At 39.3% G+C, this 25,270-nt stretch overlaps 1 protein-coding gene across 4 annotated transcripts in view; it reads left to right on the forward strand.

The window, feature by feature from the left end:
• rev3l (REV3 like, DNA directed polymerase zeta catalytic subunit) overlaps window positions 1-25,270 on the forward strand; it is a 180,727-nt gene that overhangs the window by 63,719 nt on the left and 91,738 nt on the right. For all 4 annotated transcript variants that reach the window (XM_059513238.1, XM_059513239.1, XM_059513240.1 and 1 more), the window contains exon 2: window positions 13,061-13,250. In XM_059513238.1, the coding sequence (XP_059369221.1) occupies window positions 13,061-13,250 (190 nt within the window). The remainder of the gene's footprint in view (window positions 1-13,060; window positions 13,251-25,270) is intronic.

Here is a 25,270-nt window from a genome sequence, read left to right on the forward strand (position 1 = left end):
ATATATATATATATATATATATATATATATATATACCATGTTTCCTGATAATGCAAAATGATAGTTAAAGGCAGTTCATCATTGAATTCAGTGATGTCATCTCTGTTCAGTTAAATAGAGTCTGTGCATTTATTTGCAATCAAGTCAACGATATCGCCGTAGATGAAGTGACCCCAACTAAGCAAGCCAGAGGCGACTGCGGCAAGGAACCGAAACTCCATCGGTGACAGAATGGAGAAAAAAAACCTTGGGAGAAACCAGGCTCAGTTGGGGGGCCAGTTCTCCTCTAACCAGACGAAACCAGTAGTTCAATTCCAGGCTGCAGCAAAGTCAGATTGGGCAGAAGAATCATCTGTTTCTTGTGGTCTTGCCCTGGTGGTCCTCTGAGACGAGGTCTTTACAGGGGATCTGTATCTGGGACTCTAGTTGTCCTGGTCTCCGCTGTCTTTCCTAGAGTAGAGGTCCTTTCTAGGTGCTGATCCACCATCTGGTCTGGATACTTACTGGATCCGGGTGACTGCAGTGACCCTCTGATCTGGATACAGACTGGATCTGGTGGCTACGGTGACCTCGGAATAAGAGAGAAACAGACAAATATTAGCGTAGATGCCATTCCTCTAATGATGTAGCAAGTACGTAGGGTGTTATGGGAAGTGTTCCCGGTTCCAGTTTACCTAATTAATGCAGCCTAAAAATCCTTTAACAGATTTGGATATTAAAAGCATGTATGTTATGTGTAAGCCAGGTTAAAGAGATGGGTCTTTAATCTAGATTTAAACTGCAAGAGTGTGTCTGCCTCCCGAACAATGTTAGGTAGGTTATTCCAGAGTTTAGGCACCAAATAGGAAAAGGATCTGCCGTCCGCAGTTGATTTTGATATTCTAGGTATTATCAAATTGCCTGAGTTTTGAGAACGAAGGAGCTCATTCAAATACTGAGGTGCTAAACCATTCAGGGCTTTATAAGTAATAAGCAATATTTTAAAATCTATGCGATGCTTGATAGGGAGCCAGTGCAGTGTTGACAGGACCGGGCTAATATGGTCATACTTCCTGGTTCTAGTAAGAACTCTTGCTGCTGCATTTTGGACTAGCTGTAGTTTGTTTACTAAGCGTGCAGAACAACCACCCAATAAAGCATTACAATAATCTAACCTTGAGGTCATAAATGCATGGATTAACGTTTCTGCATTTGACATTGAGAGCATAGGCCGTAATTTAGATATATTTTTGAGATGGAAAAATGCAGTTTTACAAAAGCTAGAAACGTGGCTTTCTAAGGAAAGATTGCGATCAAATAGCACACCTAGGTTCCTAACTGATGACGAAGAATTGACAGAGCAACCATCAAGTCTTAGACAGTGTTCTAGGTTATTACAAGCAGAGTTTTTAGGTCCTATAATTAACACCTCTGTTTTTTCAGAATTTAGCAGTAAGAAATTACTCGTCATCCAGTTTTTTATATTGACTATGCAATCCATTAGTTTTTCAAATTGGTGTGTTTCACCGGGCTGCGAAGAAATATAGAGCTGAGTATCATCAGCATAACAGTGAAAGCTAACACCATGTTTCCTGATGATATCTCCCAAGGGTAACATATAAAGCGTGAAGAGTAGCGGCCCTAGTACTGAGCCTTGAGGTACTCCATACTGCACTTGTGATCGATAGGATACATCTTCATTCACTGCTACGAACTGATGGCGGTCATATAAGTACGATTTAAACCATGCTAATGCACTTCCACTGATGCCAACAAAGTGTTCAAGTCTATGCAAAAGAATGTTGTGGTCAATTGTGTCAAACGCAGCACTAAGATCCAATAAAACTAATAGAGAGATACACCCACGATCAGATGATAAGAGCAGATCATTTGTAACTCTAAGGAGAGCAGTCTCAGTACTATGATACGGTCTAAATCCTGACTGGAAATCCTCACATATACCATTTTTCTCTAAGAAGGAATATAATTGTAAGGATACCACCTTTTCTAGTATCTTGGACAGAAAAGGGAGATTCGAGATTGGTCTATAATTAACTAGTTCTTTGGGGTCAAGTTGTGGTTTTTTGATGAGAGGCTTAATAACAGCCAGTTTGAAGGTTTTGGGGACATATCCTAATGACAATGAGGAATTAATAATAGTCAGAAGAGGATCTATGACTTCTGGAAGCACCTCTTTTAGGAGCTTAGATGGTATAGGTTCTAACATACATGTTGTTGGTTTAGATTTAACAATTTTATACAATTCTTCCTCTCCTATAGTAGAGAATGAGTGGAACTGTTCCTCAGGGGGTCTATAGTGCACTGTCTGATGCGATACTGTAGCTGACGGCTGAATGGTTGCAATTTTATCTCTAATAGTATCGATTTTAGAAGTAAAGTAGTTCATAAATTCATTACTGCTGTGGTGTTGGGAAATGTCAACACTTGTTGAGGCTTTATTTTTCGTTAATTTAGCCACTGTATTGAATAAATACCTGGGGTTATGTTTGTTTTCTTCTAAAAGATAAGAAAAGTAATCGGATCTAGCAGTTTTTAATGCTTTTATGTAGGATAGGTTACTTTACCGCCAAGCAATACGAAATACCTCTAGTTTTGTTTTCCTCCAGCTGCGCTCCATTTTTCGGGCTGCTCTCTTTAGGGTGCGAGTATGCTCATTATACCATGGTGTCAAACTGTTTTCCTTAACCTTCCTTAAGCATAAAGGAGCAACTGTATTTAAAGTGCTAGAAGAGAGAGAGTCCATAGTATCTGTTACATCATCAAGTTGTTCTGAGGTTTTGGATATGCTAAGGAATTTGGATACATCAGGAAGATAACTTAAAAAGCAGTCTTTCGTGGTAGAAGTGATGGTTCTTCCATACTTGTAACAAGAAGTAGAATTTACAATTTTGGCAATATGAAGTTTGCACAGAACTAAATAATGATCTGAGATATCATTACTTGTCTGCATAATTTCAACACTATCAACATCAATTCCATGTGACAGTATTAAATCTAGAGTTTGATTTTGACAATGAGTAGGTCCTGAAACGTGTTGTCTAACCCCAATAGAGTTCAGAATGTCTATAAATGCTGATCATATCAGTGATCATATTATTTACAAAAAGTGTTTTCGTAGAAAGGGATCTGGTATTCAATAAGCCAAGCTTTATCATTTGTTTATCTATATTGCATCTGTTTTTTATTTGTTGAATCTCAATAAAATTGTTAATCTTAACTTGGTTTGGACGTTTTTTGTTTTTTCTAGTTCGGGGAACAGACACAGTCTCTATAGTGTGATATCTAGGTGAAAGAGTCTCTATGTGCTGAGAATTAGCTGACCTCTGTGACGTGAGGCAGCTAGCAGACGGTCGGTTTAGCCAGTCTGTCTGCTTCCTGACCTGGGCCCCAGTTAGTCAAGTATAAACACTAAGACTATTTGCCATATTTCTAGAGAGAAGAGTGGCGCCACCCCAGGAGGGATGAAGACCATCTCTTTTCAACAGGTCAGGTCTGCCCCAAAAGCTCGTCCAATTGTCTATGAAACCTATGTTATTCTGTGGGCACCACTTAGACATCCAGCCATTGAGTGATGACAATCTGCTATGCATCTCGTCACCACGGTAAGCAGGGAGGGGACCAGAGCATATTACAGTGTCTGACATCGTGCTTGCAAGTTCACACACCTCTTTAATGTTATTTTTAGTGATCTCCGACTGGCGAAGTCGAACATCATTAGCGCCGGCATGAATAACAATCTTACTGTATTTACGTTTAGCATTAGCCAGCACTTTGAAATTTGCCAAGATGTCAGGCGCTCTGGCTCCTGGTAAACATATTCTCTATATATATGTTTATTCTCTATATTCACGTTCCGTACAATAGAATCACCAATAACTAAAGCACTTTCATCAGGTTTCTCAGTGGGTGCATCACTGAGTGGGGAGAACCTGTTTAATGTTTTGATCGGAACAGAAGAGCGGTGTTTTGACCCACGACTATGCTGCCTCACTGTCACCGGGTTGCCCTGCTGCAGGGGCTCTGTTGCCGGAACCGAACAATGTACAGGAATCCCTGAGCTAGACGTATCCAAAGCCGTATCTAGAGCCCTAACATTCTTACTGTCCTCAATTAAGGTTTGGATGCGTTTCTCTAATTCTGAAATCTTCTCTGTCAACCTAACTATTTCCCTGCATTTATCACATGTGAATCCCTCATCTGCGACAGAGATCGATAAACTGTTTTTACTCACCGTGCTTGATGAAATATTCTTACTGCGGTTGTTTGATGAACTTGTGAAAAACTGGAGCGAGACAGAGGAGAGGAGAAAAGAAAAACAGTGATAAGTTCGAATGAAAACGCTAATGACAAGCTAACGAGTGCTAACTCTTTGCAGGTGTACTGCACTCATGGCTATAAAATAATTAATCTGATAAGATTGATCGATAATATCAGAAATATGGTGTGAATTAAGTTAGATTTTAGCACTTAAAAACAGAGAGTGATAGTAAGATAAAGATTCTAGAGAAAATAAATTATAAAAACAGCTACACGGAGCTACGATTAGCTACAGAAGGCCAGCAGCATGTAGAGAAAACACTGTCCAACAGCGACACCCGCCAAAGTGAAACAGGTCAATTTAGCTCAAAGGGGATCATTTAAGATTTTAAAGGGAATTTGAACAGAATCACTGTTTCACGGCTGATCACTGAAACATGAAAAGCACTGGATATTAGTATCCAAAGTATAGTGAAAACACTATAAATTAGCACAGTAACAAGATCGGCAGTTTAAGACATTAACTTGTAAACAGAAAACACAAGATACTTCTCTTTTCAATATGAATAAGGCTTTATTAGATACATCTAAGACATTTAACCTAATCTAACACATAAGCACACGCACTCAGACGTTCACACAAGTTCCGAGAAGATAGAAAGTTAGAGAAGAATGAGTTAAAGAGAATGAAAATGTGAAATCCCAAGTTTACAGCCATATGTGAAATTGCATAGACATGAACAGCCATCAATCACTTAATTAACCCTTACAGTACAGATGAGAGTATGGAGGTACTTGCGTAGCCTGTGTAAAGGGGTTCCCTTTGTTGTCGTTTAAAAGCGCTGGACTAAAAGCAGCAGCTGAAAAGCAAACGCTAATAGCAGGCTAAAAGCAAAATTTGATGGTGTCCTAAGTATTTAAACTGGCCTTTTGTCCACACCTCAAATGTTGTCTTGACCAATTAGATATTGTCTTTGCTCAGGGTATCATAAATCATATGTTATCTTATCAAGCACGTGGTCCGGATTTTCCCGCTCTTGCAGGGTATAATTTTGGACATGATACCCATAACAAGAATATGATACATTTGACAAATAACTGATGGTCAGAAACATTTCAAGCAAGCAGATTGAAACACATACATACTAAACATGAATATGAATCCTTAAGCTATCCAATAGTTATTAAAAGACACACAATAAGTGATTATAAACATGGTAGTCAAATGTGTGGGTTACATATAAATGAATATGGAGTTGAGCAATGGACTGAAAAAAGTCTTTTTGAGTTAATTTTGGTGCATCTATATCTATAAAAGACATTTTCTGACGTAATAATTATTATTATTATTCCTTTATTTGACCTGGGGAAATCATATTGAGACGATAGTCTCTTTTTCAAATGGTCCCTGGCCAAGAAAGGCAGCACTTAAAAATGTAAAAAGAAGAAGAAAATAAAATAAAATAAAAATAAAAAATATAAACCTCATCTACAACAAACAAAGTATACCAAATTACACAATAACATATCAACACCACATAAACCATACCACAACATAACAAAGACAAAGGTCAGATACAACAACAAACAAAATATAACCCAATAACAAAATAACCAAGACATCCTACTACATGCAGTATGACAGCTACATGAAGCTCCATACAAGAATCAAAACAGGACAGCAGCCTATATACAATTACACTTATAGCTGAAGGTTTCTGTGACATATAATTTAAAATCATTAAGTGGGATAATAGTGCTTATCTTCAACTGTTTCTGCAAAGCATTCCATGTTGAAGGAGCATTGTAACGGAAGGCGATTTTACCAAATTCAGATTTTACAGCAGGTGTAGTAAAAATAATGCTATTATTAGATCTAAGATTGTATCTATTGTTTTCTACAAAATAGAAAACTGATAAATAAGAAGGCAACGGTCCTAACACTGCCTTATAAATAAAAATAAGCCAGTGATGCTGTCTACGAATTGAGAGTGGAGGCCAACCTGATAAGCTATACAAACTACAATGATGTGTAAAATACCCTGCTTTAGTGACAAAGCGTAGAGCAGAATGGTATACAGAATCCAATGAACGTAAAACAGACTTTGCTGCATGCATGTACAGAATATCTCCATAGTCTACAACAGATAAAAAGGTAGTAGCAACAAGTTCCTTTCTTGCCTTTAAATTAAAACAAGCCTTATTTCCATAATAAAATCTTAATTTAACTCTCAGCTTTTTACACCAATTTATCTACATGGGGATTAAAAGTGAGCTTTTTATCTAATAAAAAACCCAGGTAATTATAACACAATTTTCTGGTCACATAGAGTAATAATTTGAGGCAAATCCTGTACATTCCTAGAATGAGTAAATAACATAAATTTGGTCTTTTTAGAGTTTAGTACCAATTTTAATTTTAGTAGATTTTTTTGTAAAACTGTAAAAGCATCCTTTTACAGACCGTGAGTTCCCGCCTAGAGCTGGAGTGTGCAAACTGCATTTTACACGGGATTGCTTCTCCAAAGCAATGGAGGTGGAAATGGGATTCTCCACACAGCTCGTGCTGAAAAGCGATGGGGTGCGGGAGTTAAGAGCGCAGTTTGAGACAGCGGCTGGAATTAATATGAACAGACACCTCGACACCCTCCACTTCAGGTGAAAGTGGGGGAGAAAAGTCCTCTACTTCAAATGATCGCTCTGTTGCAAAGCTACTTGCGTCACTACAGTCACTCTCCATTTTAGCGTCTCTGACAGCAGCTGTCAATCAATCCGTCACTGCGGGTCTCAGGTTCACGCCGCACTCGCTCAGCCCCGCCCTAGGTTCGTCCCCTCTATCTCCGCTGTGATCTGCCCACTTTTCAGCATTTTTTAAATATTGTCAGTGGGTGGAGTCAGGCTCTGAGCAGGGGTTTAGTTACACTTTAACTAGAATGGCATTACTAAAAAGAGACTAAAATACAAATTTTATTTAATTTACAATTTTTTTTTTTACAATTTCTTTTTTTATATAAATATATTTTTTCCTTTAATAAAACAACATGCATTTCTGTTATTCGTTACCTGTCCTTTATTTTGACAACTTATTGGGAAAAAAGACATTTGTCTGTAAACTGATTAAGAAATTGTTGCATGTTTAGTAAAACATGAAGCACTGTATAATTTCGTTCCCATTATTTAGGCCTAATTAGCCTAAAACAAAAAACGAATAAATTAAACCTGCACGATTAAATCTTTTAAACTCTAAAGAATGGATGGATTAATAAAACGTCCTCACGATTAAACTCAAGTTCTCTCATTGTAATCAACAAAATTCACACGATGTAAAAAAGAGCTTTAGTAATTGACAACTTAAGTGATTTTAAAGGGAGCCTTCTTTACTTGCTTTTAAAGTTGGGCAATAGCATATGGGCAAAAAAAAAAAATCCCAGATTTTTTTTTATTTTAGAAAAAAAAATCTGATTTATGATTTAAACCGATTTTTTAATTAATATTCAAATGACGAAGAAATTTTACAAAACAAGTTATGTTATTACCTTAATGCTGGAAAGACCTTTATTTTTATTTATTTATTTATTTAATACTAGCCCATCATGCATCTAACCATCCACTCAGCGTTAAGAGCTGTTAAGATTGAAACTGGTCAGTGTCATGGACGGAGAACCTGTTAATATATTTTTTTAGTCTATATTCCCATCTTATGCCGCTGGTTTATTTTTGTAAAAAAAAATTTCTTGTATAACTTATTTGTAAATAGAGCATACACTTTCTGTGTGTCTACACCAGACGTGCGAAAAGTCTGCCTAAACATGATGACATCACACTATAGTGTCAAATCTGAACACAGTGTCAGAACACTTCATCATAAACAGAACGAGCATCGGTTCACTGATGGGGATCGTGTCCAGTGTATCCATCACTGGGGTCTGTTGTCTTTTGTTGGATCATGCCACTTGTGTCCGGTGTAGACCTGGCGTGTGTTTTTTAATGCGTTATGTTACAGCCCTGCTTGTTTTAATGTTTTTATTAAATATCTGTATTGACTGCATGGTCATATTATCGTATTGTTTACTGCCATGCGACCTACAAAAGTAAAGCTTTGCGAGTCGATCAACGAGCATTGCTGCAGGTTGATTTTTGGCGGATGTGCTGTGCTTGTGCTGCTGCGGTCATATTTATTTCGTCGGGTGAAACATCTCTCACTCGGCAGCAGAGTCTGTGAGCAGCAACAACTTCCCCTCCGCGCTCAGAGCATCAGCTGCGTGCACTGATACCAGAAGCACAGCTGTCAGCGTCACTCCGTGGATAAAGTATTTCATTATGTTTGAAATGTTATGTTCGTAACGTAGCCTATAAAAAAATAAAAAATATTGGGAGAGTTTCAAAGGGGCTTAGGCTATTGTGTGTAAACTTTTTTCCCTATCACATGCCAAACTAATAACATTGTAAGCATTAAATCTTTAATTGCTGCTTTCTGCTGTGCAAATTTTGTTTGTGATGAAAATAACAGTACATTTTTGTCAGTTATTTTATCTAAACAGATCGATTAACTTCAAGATTTCAAAATCAGATAGCACTGTAAGATTACATTCGTTTGAATGCATTATTGCTAAAGCGATTGCGTTTGAATATGCTTTATCGGTTTAAATCATGCTTTAACTCGAAAATAATCAGTAAAAGAAACAGACAAACTCTTATAGCCTGTAACATCCCACTCGACTCTTGCAGTCATTATAACCTGATCAGGCCATAGCTAAATATGTTTAACCTGAATTCTTGTTGAATATGCAGTTATATTACGGGCTTTTGGCATGAATTGTACTCGTGATGGAGCGCTCTTGGAGCGAGTGAAAACCACGACATTCATATTCAAGTGTTTGTGCAAAAATTATTAATGCCCATTAATGACAGGGAGGCGCAGTCTCATCACTTTAATTTTTTCCTGATAATGAATTTATAATATTTTAATTAACATAATATCGTGGTGTCTCACATACATTAAAAATATATCTACAGAAAGCTTGAAAAAAATTTTTAACTAAAAAGAATTGTGTAATCTGTGAATGTTGCATTTCACTCGTCGGAGAGAGCCAGTACTATGAATTTCATCTTGCAGCCGATAAGAAAACATTTGTTTATTAATAAATAATTAGAAATGTCTTAATTTTTCACAATTATTATGCTACTTCTGCATGTGCTTTGTTGCAAAATTAATGCATGTGCTTGAGCGCAGAATATATTAAGATTTGATTATGTAAATTTAATATAAACAACTGATTAGTTGAATATAACAAACGGACGACTAGAACTAGAAAAATCTTACGTGGGGGCAGACCATTTTTTTTGTTTATAACAAAAACAACAGTCCTATATAAACCTGTTCAGCAACCCGTCCAGCTGAACTGAATTTGGTCTGTTTTTGGCTGTGAAGAACGATTAGTTTTCATGTTACTGAGTTGAAACATGCCTGCACTCAGCAGCGCTACTCTTTGTATTCATTATTTTCTCGCAGCCCATGTTATTATTTTCACAAGACCAGAATGATAATAAGAAATTATCAATTGATAATGAATCATTATTTTACAAAAATCATTGTTTTTTGTGAACATAGCGGGACTCCGCTCACTGATGCAGCTTCACTGTCTGCGGTTTGACTTTACTAAATTACACGAAAGCTTATCTTTTACACGTGTTTTTAAGCCTTACCGCTTGTCGATTTAAACATTAAAGCATCCAAAAACAAGATGCGGAAAAGCTGAACAGAGTAGCTGGTTACTCGCGCGCTGTGCTCGGTGCACACGAGAGAGATCGAGAGCCGCGTTTCACGGACAGCGACACTGAACCGAGCTCTCTTCTGCGAAGTTCTCCTCGAAGTCCCTCCTGCACCTGAACGAACAAATACAAATCGCAGTTTGAACAAACAAAAAGATGTGAAAGAGCCCATTTCAGTACTCGCGGTGTTCTGGTGTTCAGGGCTCATGCAGAGAAAGGCGTCTCAAAACACTTGAACATCGAATTTGCTTCTTTTTGCTCTTGTGCCGACAAATACCTACAAAATATGTCAAAATATCCACCTTGGAAATTATGCTCGAAAAAACTGTCGTTATTTCTTAAGTGAAATTAAACAGTTGAGGAAAAAATGGGATGTTTATTATATTGGATGCGTTCATCGTCTCTTAAAGTGACCGCGCCTAATTTAGCTACTGGCTGCTGTAATGTTAATCCAAGAAAATGAAAATGAAAATCACTCACTGCTCTTGACTGAATTACTTTGTAGTTTTAACAGTCAAACCAAATATTATTCAGACACCAGATATATATTTTTTTATATATAGCAAAACTGTAATAATGTGAGAAATGTTGAAGGTGTCTGAATAAATGTAGGTTTGATTGTATATTTCATTTTTACATCGAAGACTATCCAGTGCTATTTTACATTTAATTATTTGGTTTCTGTACCTTGACACCTACAAACTCGAAAAAAAAAACAAGTAGCACAAATAAATAAAAGTAAACGAACCTACAAATTAAACAATTTCAAACAGGGCCCACTGGTACAACATGGTCCCCGCTGACCCCAGCTACGGCCCTGCTCACGCCTGTTACTCCGTACTCCGTCTGCAGTGCGTATGCAGTCTGTGTGTGTTACGTATGAGGTGCAGCATGGACTCGATGTGCTTTCACACAGGACGCGTTTGCAGACCGCTACTCGGTACGTAAACGATCGCTGCACTGCTGCAGACGCAACGCTCCTGGAACGCAATTGGAATCCGTTAACATGAGTGCGTAAAAAAATATGCAACACATACGCACTGCAGACGGAGTATGTGTGAAACAGGCGTAAGGTTGTTTGCACTTTGTGATGCATTTTGGAAACATGAGATGAGCCCCTTTTCTAATGCACCACCTAGCTTGATAAACCCCTTCTCAAAGACTTACTGTTTGTCAATTTTATTTGGGTAACACACATATTCTGAATGCCTTCGGCAGAATTCGAATGAGCCATTTTAATCTAGATTAATCTAGATTATTTCAAAATCACAGTGAGATTAATCTAGATTAAAAAAATGTATCTATGCCCACCACTAATATATATATATATATATATATATATATATATATATATATATATATATATATATTTGGGGCCCCCCTCATAGGGCCCTAATAATGTAGCATACAAATATGATTGTTGTGAGTTTAAAAGACGGGGACATTGTGGTCTATGTCAGTGGTTCCCAAACTTTTCCATTCCACGACCCACCTAGACAAGTGTAATATATTTCACGACCCACCAAAATATTAAAAAAAAAAAAAAAACAACGAGTGAAATTACTTTAAACCTAATCTTACTTAAAAATTTTTATGACAGAAATTAAGTATTTAAGAAAAATAACCATTTTATTTTAGAGTACAACTGAAAATTTCACTACAAATTTACAAGTTTTAATTTTTGTTTACTGGCGTTAAAATATGTAGTGTCCATAAAAACGTGAAGCAGGCTCACTCCAGTGAAGTGTGATCTGCGCTGCTGTGTTTTGTTGCATTCATGATCCTTCCGTGTGTGTCGGCGAGAACGGAGCACAATCCAACACTTTTTTAGAAAAGCATAAGAAGCAAAGCAGAACTATCTAAAACAGTTTGGAGATTAAAATAATTGTGAAATAGGTAAAAAAAGACCGATTGAACCTTTTAATGACATTGCTCTGAGACCTTCAAAACACGCAACGCACACGGACTTAATTGCAATTTGAAAATCACACTAAGGATATTGCAGTTCATTATTAATGTTGGTGGGCTATATCGTTGTGATGAGTGGGTTCCCAGTTCCCGCCTCCTTCTTCCTGTGATTGTGAAGATTTTAATGTTTTACACTGGTGCCGAAGCCAGGGAGGAAGGAGGGGCGCGCTGCCGAAGATCCTTCGCCGCTGGGGTGAATCCGCAGTGCCATCGAGCAGGGCGAAGGAGTCTGCCGCCGAGGGTGCTCGATGTGGTGGGCTGGAGTGAGTTGCCGGGGGGGGGGGGGGGCGAACTCACTCCAGCCCACCGCCTCGATGACTCCTTCGTGGAAAGAGGTGGGAACCGGCGGACAATCAAACAAAGTTTTAATAACCAAATAAACACAAAACAGCGCGACAGCCCCTCTCGGATGACTGCCGTGCACAAATAAAAAACAAACACAAAATAAAACCCAGGCCTGGTCCTCTCTCGTCCTTCACTGTCATCGCTCCTCTTTTGTATCTTTCCGATCTCCTCCGTGGTTCTTGAGACCGGTGAGTGTTGCTCATTTCCCAATCACTCCACCGGCCTAGCTCTGTTCCCATGGCACTAGGCCCCGCCCCACTCGTCACATTCGTGCAGCCCTAGACTGAACTGTGTTAGTGTCTGTGTGTCATTGAAACGCAAAATTAGCTGCAGCCAAGTGACTTTGTGCGACCCACCTTGTTCCATTCCGTGACCCACGAGTGGGTCGCGACCCACAGTTTGAAAACCCCTGGTCTATGTAATTATCATAGCTTAGAGTCTCTCCAACTAGGTGACAACGTAGAATTAAATCACCATTCAGCAGACTCAAACCACCACCGCACTGCTGTCTTTTGGACTGCAGAATTATACAAACTATTCAGTCAGCTACATTACTGATGGTACTGACAAACTATGCTGACACTGACAACCAAACTACATAAGTAAAGCCCCTTATCTGAGAAAAGAACACAAAATCTTCCAAGAACATTTTGTTTAAAAAAAAAATGTCTGTCACTGGTTTAAGATGATGCTGATTCTCTTTCTCTTTTGTTTCTAGGCCAGAAGACTTGTCTACATCTGCATGGCGTGTTCCCATACATCTATGTGCCGTATGATGGGTTTGAAAATGATGCAGATCGTTACCTTCGGCAGTTGGCCTACAGTATTGACAGAGCCCTGAATGTCAGCATGGGAAACCCCTCGTCTAATGTGCAGCACATCTTTAAAGTGGTTCTGGTGTCTGGCATGTATGTATAAAAGGCACATAGGTGCACAATAGTGTTTTCTTGGACCACTACTAATTTTAACTCATTTGAGTAAATCTTGTTACGAAATTGGCTGATTATTTTCAGCCATATGAATGTTTCAGAGCATTATTTGTTTGTTTGGTTCATTTCACCATGGTTTCTTTGGTAAACCAGTTCAAATTTGGTTTGGTTTGCAGGCTTTGCAAAAAATGTTATGGATCGATATGGAGTAGTAATACTGCAACATGTAAACAACCTGTGACTAAATTATCAGCTTCACATTGTTCCATTTACTAGTATACTTTATATAAATTGATTAGATTATATACAGAAAGCGAGCAAAGAGTGCTCTTTTTTTTTTTTTTTTTTTTTAATCAGAACTGTCAATCAAAAACTGCAATCTCTAAGTTGCACTTTCGGCAAAACTTACTCTATATTGTTTATTTATTATTTAGATACCCATTAGCTACTTCTTTAAGCAGTAGCTATTCTTCCTAGGGTCTTAACAATTTTTATCAGAATATTAACATCAAAGCAGTACAACAATGAGGACAAATACAGAAGTGCACACAACATCATCTAAATCGTATAACTATCACACACAAACAACACAGCATAACACATATACACTAAACATAACAATTACAACATAAGCTCTTCCAAATATGAAATATTACCACTCTCATAGTATAGTATAGTAAATATAATGTAATATAATAGTATAAAAAAAATAATTTAAATGGCCATAGCTCATTATGCAGTCATTATTAATTACATAATTACAATTACTCCAAAGTAAATAAATACAATCTCAGTCTTTTGGAAAAACTAACATTGTTACTCTCTGAAACCAAAAACACTGGGAGCGAGTTCCATGCCACCATTGCTCTAAAACACGATGTTCTTTGCAGTTGATTTGTTCGACAGACAGGTAACAAGAAACACCCTTCACTTGATTGACGAGTGGAATAAGTATGAACATCACTGAAGAAAGTCAATCTATTATAAATAATTTCAGGTGCTTTTGTAATAAATATATTTTTTAAGAATTTAATAAGAGAATAATTAATTCTGCTTCTTACATGAAGCCATGCTAACTGAATGTGCATGTCCCTAATACTTGTTCTAAAACAACAGTTTAGTACAAGCCTAGAAGCTTTATTTTGTGCAATCTGTAGTCTGTTTAAATTATTCTCTGTAGTTGCAGCCCAAATGATGGAACAATAGTCCAGATGACACAAAACTACTGATTCCACCAAAGTTTTCTGTATGCGAATCGGTATGCATTTTCTGCAATGACGAAGTACAGCCATACTCCTGCCCATTTTATTCAATATTAGTTTTATCTGAGTGTTCCAGGTCAACCTGCTGTCCACAATCACGCCAAGCAATTTGGTCTCAGTCACTTGTTCGATGATCAAACCACCAACTGATAAGTTCAAAGCAGGGGAATCTTTTAAAAGATGATTAGATCCCAAAATCATACATTTACTCTTCGCAACATTAATAATTAAGTAATTTTCTATGTTCCAATTTTCTATTAATTTTAATTCATTGTTTGATACATAATTAAGTCTTAATCAGACACAAAAATGGTCAAGTCATCTGCATATAGGGCAATAGTAGCACACCGCAAAACAAAAGACAAATCATTAATGAAAATAGAAAATAACAGTGGTCCAAGGCAACTCCCTTGAGGCACCCCGCAGTGCAGAAACTTTGTCTCGGAATAACTACCAGTAAACAGTACATTAAACTCCCTATTAGTAAGATACATTTTTTCAATAGTAGATTATAATCAATTAAATCAAATGCTGCACTCAGATCTAACATTTGTTACGATCGGGAACCCAGGGAAACACAGGAGACGATAGATCCAAATGCAGAGTGGGTTTTAATGGGTAATCCAAAACAGAATCCAGCAAGCAGGGGTCAAAACCAAAAATCCATCCAAAAGAAACAAACAAACAGGGAAAGGAACAGGAACAAACTTGAAACTCGGAAGGCGAGGAAACTGGGTGACAGAAAGAAAGGACTCCATCAAGACAAAGAGAAAAAGGTTAATATAGGCAGGGTAATGACTATCAAGTGAAGACACCTGAGTGCAATTAACAGGAGTGCAATTACTGTGATGAAGGGACAAGGCTTTGTGGGAATTGTAGTGCCTACGTTGAGGTGCCTATGGGGAAGTGAGACCACTAGTGGAGACTCAGGGAAACAAAGACCAGACAGCGTGACATTACTCCCTCCTCCACGGAGCAGCTACCAGATGCTCCACCTGAACCCAAGAAGAGACCAAGGAACACAAGAGACCAGGAGGGAGGTGAAGCGGCGGAGGACCAGGGGGAGGGACGGAGGCTCAGGTAAAATGGGGAAACAGAGACAAGAAGTGCGAAAAACAAAAACAAGGAGCCCAGGAGGGAGGTGGACCGGCGGAGGATCAGTGGGAGGGATGGAGGGCTAGGTCCATAGAGGGAAACAGAGAGAAAAACAAAAACAAGGAGCCCAGGAGGGAGGTGGACCGGCGGAGGATCAAGGGGAGGGACGGAGGGCCAGGTCCATAGAAGGAAACCGAGAGAAGAAGAGCAAAAAAACAAAACAACAACAAAACACAAGTCCAGGAAGGAACATAACGTTCAGTGGCCCAGGGCCGAACCGACAGGGCAGGAATCCAGAGAGGAGCAAGGTGGAATTGGAGCCATTAGGTCGAGACAGAAGCCCACCAGGGCGGCGCAGAAGACCACCACATCCATGCGGTCGAGACAGAAGCCCACCAGGGCGGCGCAGAAGACCACCACATCCATGCGGTCGAGACAGAAGCCCACCAGGGCGGCGCAGAAGACCACCACATTCTTGCGGTCGAGACAAAAGCCCACCAGGGCGGCGCAGAAGACCACCAAATCCGTACGGTCGAGACAGAAGCCCACCCGGGCGGTGCAGAAGACCACCACAGTGGGATCGATAACACAGGAGAGCAATTCTGGTTAGGCAAGTCTGAAACAGAGAACATGAACAAGTTAAGGGTGGCCTCCGTGGCCACGACAGGATCAGTCGAGCGCTCAGAGAGTTCAGCTGAGACGTGACGAGGCTCTGGAAGTTCCGCAGATACGAGGACGAGGCTCTGGTAGTTCAGCTGAGACGAGGAGAGACTCTAGTAGTTCAGCAGAGACGTGGAGAGGCTCTGGTAGTTCAGCAGAGACGTGGGGAGGTTCTGGTAGTTCCGCAGAGGCGTGGAGAGACTCTGGTAATTCCGTGGTGTTTAGACTGGATTCAGGAAGATCAATGATGACTTGACTGCTCATGAAGATCATTGGTGACTTGACTCTGCTCATGAAGATCATTGGTGACTTGACTCTGCTCATGAAGATCATTGGTGACTTGCCCTTGCCCATGAAGATCAATGGTGACTTGCCCTTGTCCATGAATATCAATGGTGACTTGCCTTTGCCCATGAGGAACACTGGTGACTTGACTTTGCCCATGAAGATCACCGGTGACTTGACTTGACCTAGGAGTGTCAATAGTGACTTGCCCTGACTCCGGAGTGTCAACGGTGACTTTCCCTGACTCCGGAGTGTCAACGGTGACTTGACCTGACTCTGGAGTGTCAACGGTGACTTGACCCGACTCTGGAGGTTCAACGGAAACCTGACCCGACTCTGGAGGTTCAACGGGAACCTGACCCGACTCTGGAGGTTCAACGGGAACCTGACCCGACTCTGGAGGGTCAACGGGGACCTGACCCGACTCTGGAGAGTCAACCCGAACCTGACTCAACTCTGGAGGGTCAACCCGAACCTGACTCGACTCTGGAGGGTCAACTGTGGCTGTCATCTTGTGCCATGATACAGGGCCGGCGGCCATCTTGGGCAGTGGCACTGGGCCGGTGGCCACCTTGTGCTGTGGCGCTGGGCTTGTGGCCATCTTGTGCTGTGGCGCTGGGCTGGCGGCCATCTTGCGCCGTGACGCTGGACTGGCGACCACCTTGTACTGTGGCGCTGGGCTGGTGGTCATCTTGCACCGTGGCGCTGGGCTGGCGACCACCTTGTGCTGTTGCGCTGGGCCGGCGGCCACCTTGTGCTGTGGCGCTGGGCTTGTGGCCATCTTGTGCTGTGGCGCTGGGCTGGCGGCCATCTTGTGCTGTGGCGCTGGGCTGGCGGCCATCTTGCGCCGTGACGCTGGACTGGCGACCACCTTGTACTGTGGCGCTGGGCTGGCGACCACCTTGTGCTGTTGCGCTGGGCTGGCGGCCATCTTGTGCAGTGGCGCTGGGCCTGCGGCCAACTTGTGCTGTTGCGCTGGGCTGACGACCATACTGTGCAGTGGTGCTGGGTTGTCGGTCCTCCTGTTTGCAGACACCGGTCAAGAATCGGCCATCCCACCGGGAGAGACAGGAGTGGCTGGGGCATCCCACGGAAGCCGATGCTGCAAGTAGAAAGAGAATTCCCAGAAACCAAATGCGTCCAACTGATCAATTTCCATACGAGGTACTGGGTCATCCAGACCGGTGTTGAAAATGTTAAAATGTAAAAAAATGAAAATGTATGTTCCTGTAGCTCAATTGGTAGAGCACTGCGCTATCAAGCACAAGGTTGGGGGTTCGATTCCCCGGGGACACATGATATGTAAAAATTGATAGTCTGAATGCACTGTAAGTCGCTTTGGATAAAAGCGTCTGCTAAATGCATAAATTTATTTAATTTTTAATTTATTTTTAATTTAAAATGTCTTTAAGGGCCGCATCATTATATCCCATACCATCCGCCAGGGTCCAGAACACATGTGCCATAGCCCTCATTGCCCTCTTGGCGGAGGGTGGTTAATTTTATGAATTAACCACCATACTGGCTGGGGAACGGAAATGAAGACCCACACCGCTGGATCTCGACATGGATCTCCTTCTGTTACGATCGGGAACCCAGGGAAACACAGGAGACGAGAGATCCAAATGCAGAGTGGGTTTTAATGGGTAATCCAAAACAGAATCCAACAAGCAGGGGTCAAAACCAAAAATCCATCCAAAAGAAACAAACAAACAGGGAAAGGAACAGGAACAAACTTGAAACTCGGAAGGTGAGGAAACTGGGTGATGAAAAGAAAGGACTCCATCAAGACAAACAGAAAAAGACCGGTTAAAGCTGAAGTAGGTAACTTTTGTAAAAAAGTATTTGTGAAACCTGTCATTATGTCCTGACAGTAGAATATGAGACAGATAATCTGTGAAAAAATCAAACTCCTCTGGCTCCTCCCAGTGGTCCTATTGCCTTTTGCAGAAATACACCGCTCCCGGTAAGAAACAACCAATCAGAGCTGCGGTCCGTAACTTTTTTTGTGTTCAAGATTTACAAAATATATATAATAAGCGAGCACACCATGAATCCATTTTCCAAACCGTGTTTTTAGCCTGTCCTGAATCACTAGGGTACATCTATAATAAGTGTTTATATTCGGACTATTTTACATTGCTTCAGGGGTACCGCGGCGGAGTAACCCGGTACCTTTGTGATTCTTCATAGACATAAACAGAGAGAAGTAGCTACAATGTTCTTCCGCAAGACACAAGCAGTTATGTTTATTAACCGCTAGAGCGTCAAAAGTTACGGACTGCAGCTTTAATATAGGCAGGGTAATGTCTTCAAGTGAAGACACCTGAGTGCAATTAACAGGAGTGCAATTACTGTGATGAAGGGACAAGGCTTTGTGGGAATTGTAGTGCCTACGGTGAGGTGCCTATGGGGAAGTGAGACCACTAGTGGAGACTCAGGGAAACAGAGACCAGACAGCGTGACAACATAACAGTACCAACTAATTTTCTATCATTAATTTCATCCTCTGTCAACTTGAACTAAGGCTGTTGTTGTAGAGTGCCCTTTCTTATAGGCATGTTGATAAAGTGAATTTAACCCATTTTAGAGAAATACAAATTAATTTGATCATAGACAATTTTCTCTGTAATTTTACTCAAAATTGGCAGGATACTTATAGGTCTGCTATTTTTCCCAGAGAATTGTTCACTTTTGTTTTTAGGAAGAGGCACAATTTTAGCTTTTTTCCAGTTAGCAGGAAAAACACATTTTTCTAAACTTAAATTAATAATATAACATATAGGAATAGTAATCACATCAGCAACCATCTTCAATAGCTTGACATCCAGTTCATCAACACCAGCAGGTTTATCTTTCATTGACTTTAATATGTTTTCTACTGTAGTTAGACTTACTCTTTCGAATTTAAATGTACATGATTTAAGCATGATTGTATCTTTAATCGTCTTAAAAGATAAATCAGGGTATTCCTTTGAAATCATATCTTTCTGTAAATCCTGTACTTTCTTTGTAAAGTAATCTCCTAAATAATTAGCTATATCAGCAGGTTTAGTCAAAAAAGTATCACCTACATCTAAAAATGTTGGTACAGATTTATCTCTCCGCCCTGTTAATTGGTTTAATGTATTCCATAATTTATTCCTGTTTGATTTTAATTCCTCAAATTTATGTTCATAATAGTTCTTCTTTTTTGTTCTGTTTAACTTTGTAACAAAATTTCTTAATTGCTTCTACCTTTCCCATAATCCATTATCCCCTGACAAGCTTGCCTCTAACTTTAATTTATGTCTTTTCCTCATATATTCTTTAAGTTCAGCATCTAACCATGGAGAAGCAATATTTCTTACTTTCGTCATTCGTCTTAATGGGGCATGTTTGTCAACAATTGGCATTAATAAGTTTGTAAAAACCTCCAAGCTAAATCAGGACCTGCTTCCCTTAAGACTTGTGACCACTCAATATTTCTAATATTGGCACAATAACTAGCCTCATTGAAGTTTTTAAAATTCCGTTTGATTATAATATTCTGACCAGGTTTGAGAATTTAGCTTTTTCTGTTAATTGCGATTAAATTATAATCGCTACAGCCAACACTACTGATACTGATTGATATGGTCTACACTGCTCAGTGAAACTTAATAATATTAAATAATAATATTAGTAAAAAGCATATAACTAATGCATATATAAAGCATATATCTACGAATGTATATAGACTAAGATGGCGGCGCAAACACATCGCAAGGCTCAGCGTCTTACCAGATTTCGGAAATTAGTGTTAATTTATCTGGTAATTTCATTTGTGTTCACGCGATTCAGTTATGCGAACTACAGCTTTAGTAAACAGTCACTTTTGGACATCAACAAATGGTGTTCCAACCAGGGCTTAAAAAAGAAAAAAAAAGAAAAAATCAATTGGTTCACTCCGAACAGAACCGGTATTATAACGTTTCCGTTATACGTTCCTCATTAAACTTTACAGTTCCAAAACTGGTTTCATTCGGAAAAATAACAGTTAATAACGTTATTTTTCATTTGCATACACTTTAAACAAGTGTATAAACAGACTCATTTTCACTCAAAAATGACATAGGCTAACACATGATAGTTAAACTTTTCAACATTTAATGCCTAGCTTGGTTAAAACCACAACAGAAATTTAACTCCATTAATTATAAAGCATAAACAGCTGGAAAAATATTGACCCATTTTACTGAACTGTTTGTACTGAACAATCAAATGTCTTCTTTTCAGAAGAGTGATAACTTTCTGTGTACATAACTTTCTTGCAACACTAGGCTACTTGTATTAGAAATTACATGAATTAAAAAATTAAACTGGATAACCATTGTTTTAAAGCACCGTCAGCTGCTAATTTCAAAGTAGGCTATAACGCAAACACCCAACGCGTGAAATAAAACCACAACAAAATTTCTTCAATTTAATTAAGTATTAACAGTCTATAAAGGAATCACATTGAGCTTTTTTGGGCTACCTGAGTTACTTGGATAGGTTTAAACGAAATGCACAAACTGTAAAAGTCAATTTGAGCCTAAAATCCGTACTGCTTGTTTAAATGTACGAAAATAATGTCCTCCAAGACCTGTGCATTCATTGAAGACCTCAGTGGAGAAAGAATGTACTTGAGGCATGAAAATGTGCACTCTACGCTGACTTGCATTACAGGTAGTGCAATTACATTCATAGCAAGTTTGTGCAAATCTGGGTTAGTGGGAACAACACTTGCCCAGTACTTAAAAAGACGCTCACTCCTCTTAAGGCGTGCTTCTCTAGAATACATATCCAAAACAGATGAGATTGAAACATGAGTGGATTTTATTGTTGTGCGTTCTTTTTCTTTTGCCATCAACAGCTGTTCTATCTCGTCGTCATCATCGGATGATTGGAACGGACTGTGCTGTGCTGTTCTGTTGCTGCCAGATAGATTCTGAATGGCTTCCCAGGCACAACACAAGTGAATTTTTGCTCTTTCGGATGGAAGATCACTAAGAAAAAATCTGTATCTAGGATCGAGAAATAAAGCAGCCACAAGGGCGTCATTGTCAAAGAGGGCTGTTTCTCATGATTTGAGACGCTGAACAAGGCGTTTTGCAAAGTGATTGTCAACTCTGTCGGTACACAGTACACACTTAAGCCCAACACCGTAGAAGTCACCCGCTGTGAGCTGGTCAGATTGGAGGCTTTTCGTAGCAGTTTTCGCTGGTTTCAGTGCACGCACCAAGCTGGATATTGCCTCCCATTCATTCTCACCTAAATGCAGTTCTTTAATATTTGGTGACATGTCCTCGCAAAAATTCCTGAGCTCTAAAAGCCACTCCAGCATATCATGTGTAGAATGCCAGCGCGTTGGACAGTCCACAACTGCCCTTTTGTGCCCCATTCTCTTAAAAAGAGTGACAACGTTTTGTGTGCACAACTTTTTTGCAACACATCTTGGTTTATAAATCCAATTGGATGACCGTTGCTCTTTTAATGCGTCATCAACTGCTAACTGCAGGGTATGAGCCGAGCACCTCACACTGCGCAACACATGTCCTGATATTACAGAGTCAAGTTCAATTACCAAATCAAGAGTTTCGCCCTGGATTGCAGCTAGCTCATCCTCTTCCATTCCTGCACCCGTGGGATCAATTTCATTCGCTTCAGATGGTGTCTCCTCTTGCATATTAGATAGTAAAGACACTGCCTTTAACATGTTAGCGCCATTATCTGCCGTTGAGTAAACTTGCCGTAATTCAACATTATATTGTTCTAAAACATCCTTCACCACGGATGACATGTATTCAGCTGTGTGTCGTTCAGTTAGCTCTCTTACGGCCAAAGTGCGCAACACAATTTTTTCTCTGTCAGTGTACTGTACAATTACGCCAAGAACAGATCGGTCTCTGCATGTAGCTGAATCAATTTTAAGCATTAGTAGCCTTCCCTTTAACTCATTCTTGAGCTTTTCCCTTCCCACCTGAGCAACATTTGACACCATATCACGGATATTTGAGGAGTTGATGGCAAAATCATTTCCTATAGCATCTTGTATTGGCTCGGTAATCTTTCTGAAGCCGTTGTCTTCCATTAATGTAAATGGTCTCCCGTTGACAGTTACTAGTTCTATGCATGCATCTTTTAGAACATCAGGATTCATTTGAATACGCAGGTCTGTTGTCTTTGGCTTTTTCACTATGACCGTGTCCAGAGTTGTCCTTCTGCTGTAGATGCTGGTCTTTTAATGCTGCTTAAAGTAGCATACTCTGCTGTATGTTTACATTGAATATGCCTTTGCAAGTTACCTCCGTGATTCCCGGCTATTTCTGTCCCGCATCCCTCAATATTGCAGACAGACTTGTTAGCTGATTTATCATAGGAGAAATACTGACAGAAAGGATTATCTTGGTGGCGACCCATCTAAAAAGAGTCATTGACAGTGGTATAAGTTAATAGGCCAATATGTACTTTTTACGTTCTCAAAATTAGCTCACATTAATTACAGAAAAGAAACAAAAACAGATTGCATTACTACATACAGCTAATCTTGAAATTTCTAAGCATGTTTTATTTAATCATACCTCTGAAAATTTTATGATTAGCCAACTTTGTGGTTAAAGACAAATCTAATCGGGAGAAATGGACTGCCTATGACTGCTGCGCGACATTTTTTCTCACGCTTGATGTGTCAACGTCACATGCTCAACTATTCGATTGTGATTTGTCACTGTCTAATTAAAATATTAAAGAGAACAATAAAATAATGTTATTAACCGTTTAATGGTAATTTCAAATAAGCGTTTCTGTTCCGAACGATTGATTAATTGATTTCGGTTTTTTTTCTGTTTTTTTTCCTGTGAAAATTTTGTTAGTTTCCGGTTTTCGTTTCTTGAACCGGTTCAGAGCCCTGGTTCCAACATAGTTTTAGATCTTTAACTGCATTTCATTAGCTCTGTACTTGTGCTCTGCATAATTATAATAAAGTTGAATCTAATCTAATATCTAAATAGAATGCTATATTCAACAATTTTTAAGTAGTTAACCATGGCAACTGTAGTGTTAAGATCATAGCTAAAGATTTTGAAACACTTCCACATATAAAATTGAATTCAGTATGTAGTGTAAAGCTTTTCACATGTGATCAATGGTACAGTCAGGAAGTAGTCTGTTAATTAGTCTGAAATGAGTGTCAGTATTTTCCATGTGGCAGTAGTATACTATATATGAGACTGATCATGCATGTGGCTCATCATTGTATCAGTTAAGTAGACATAATGAATTTGTTAGACAATAATTACATCTTGTGATCATAATGACAAAATATAGTATTTGATTGGATTATGCAAATGCTTGGCTGGAAGAGATGGCTCTTTAAATTCAATTTAGAGAGTATGTCTGACCCCGAGATATATTTAGGAAGGCTATTCCACTGTTTAAGACATTATTATAAAAAAAAAAAGTCCAGAGTTTGACATGATGGTTTGTAGCATGACTGAGAATCAGTTAAATATGAAAAAAACTGGGGCAAAAAGGGTAATTAAGCAGATACAACTTTTTGTAATATTATAGACATAAGTAGGATTTGAGATGGGTCTGTAATGCCACGTTTCAACCAAATTATCAGGAACTTTTTTTCCCCAGGAACCTTTTTCCCCCTCCAGACCTGTTGCTTTCTGTGTTTCCACCGCGGTCTAAAGTACCTTCTAAAGGAAGATTAGGCAAATAGTCTGGTGACGTAGGTCTGTGCGCGTTTCTCAGTACCCACATTTAGGACTTGCATCCTCGTTAGTTTGGACTTTGCGCATTCAACTCTGGAATGTGATGTCCGCGACGACACAAATCTGGTAATTTGGCTTTGTTCTGGTTTGCCAGTATCTTTTCCTAAATCTTCACAGTCTAACCCTCATAATTTTGCAGGTTTATTTCATTATCTTTCACTTCTAACCGCATCTCTTACTGTGTGTGGTAAACATGGGAAGGGAAATGAAAGATTTCATGAATTAAGAGTTCGTTCAATTAATTTATTTGTTCCCTTATTTTAGTTTAATCATGGGTTATTTAGGGAACAAAATAAACGGAACATGGACACTTACCACAAATCATTAAGTCATAGGAACTAATTAACAAGTTGTAGGAATGAATAGTCTATCTGTCCTGTGTCCGGCAGCCCTGCGGAGCGCAGTTATCTGATGAAATGACTTAGTTACTACATTTGTATAGCTTTTCAAGTTGAATAACTTTTGTGTTGTTTCTATTTTAATGTACTTTTAAAGTTTAAATCACATTAAAAGCTTAATTAGTACATTGTGAATTAATGATGATGCAACTATATACGATCACTGTCACTCACAGCCCCACGCACGTGTTCTGCGCACGAGCCGCAAGCAGCCCAACATTAAATCAGTTAACTGACCATCGACAGCCTTAATTGATCAATTTCTTATCGACAATTAACCGATAATCGATTAATCGTTTACATCCCTAATTTGCACATTTACATGCTACCAAATAATCCATTTGTATTGTATTGATGGCTCAATGGGACTGAAAAGCCTTCATGTAAACACCTTTAATGGATCCGATTGAGCTAGATCGGAATGAAATTTAGAACCGATTGAAGGTTTTTTTTTTTTATTTATTCCTTTTCTAATACGATGGGGAGTGCATGTAAACACTCGGCTATATAAACATAAA

Source organism: Carassius carassius, chromosome 27, assembly GCF_963082965.1.
Source record: "Carassius carassius chromosome 27, fCarCar2.1, whole genome shotgun sequence".
Taxonomy (NCBI): domain Eukaryota; kingdom Metazoa; phylum Chordata; class Actinopteri; order Cypriniformes; family Cyprinidae; genus Carassius; species Carassius carassius.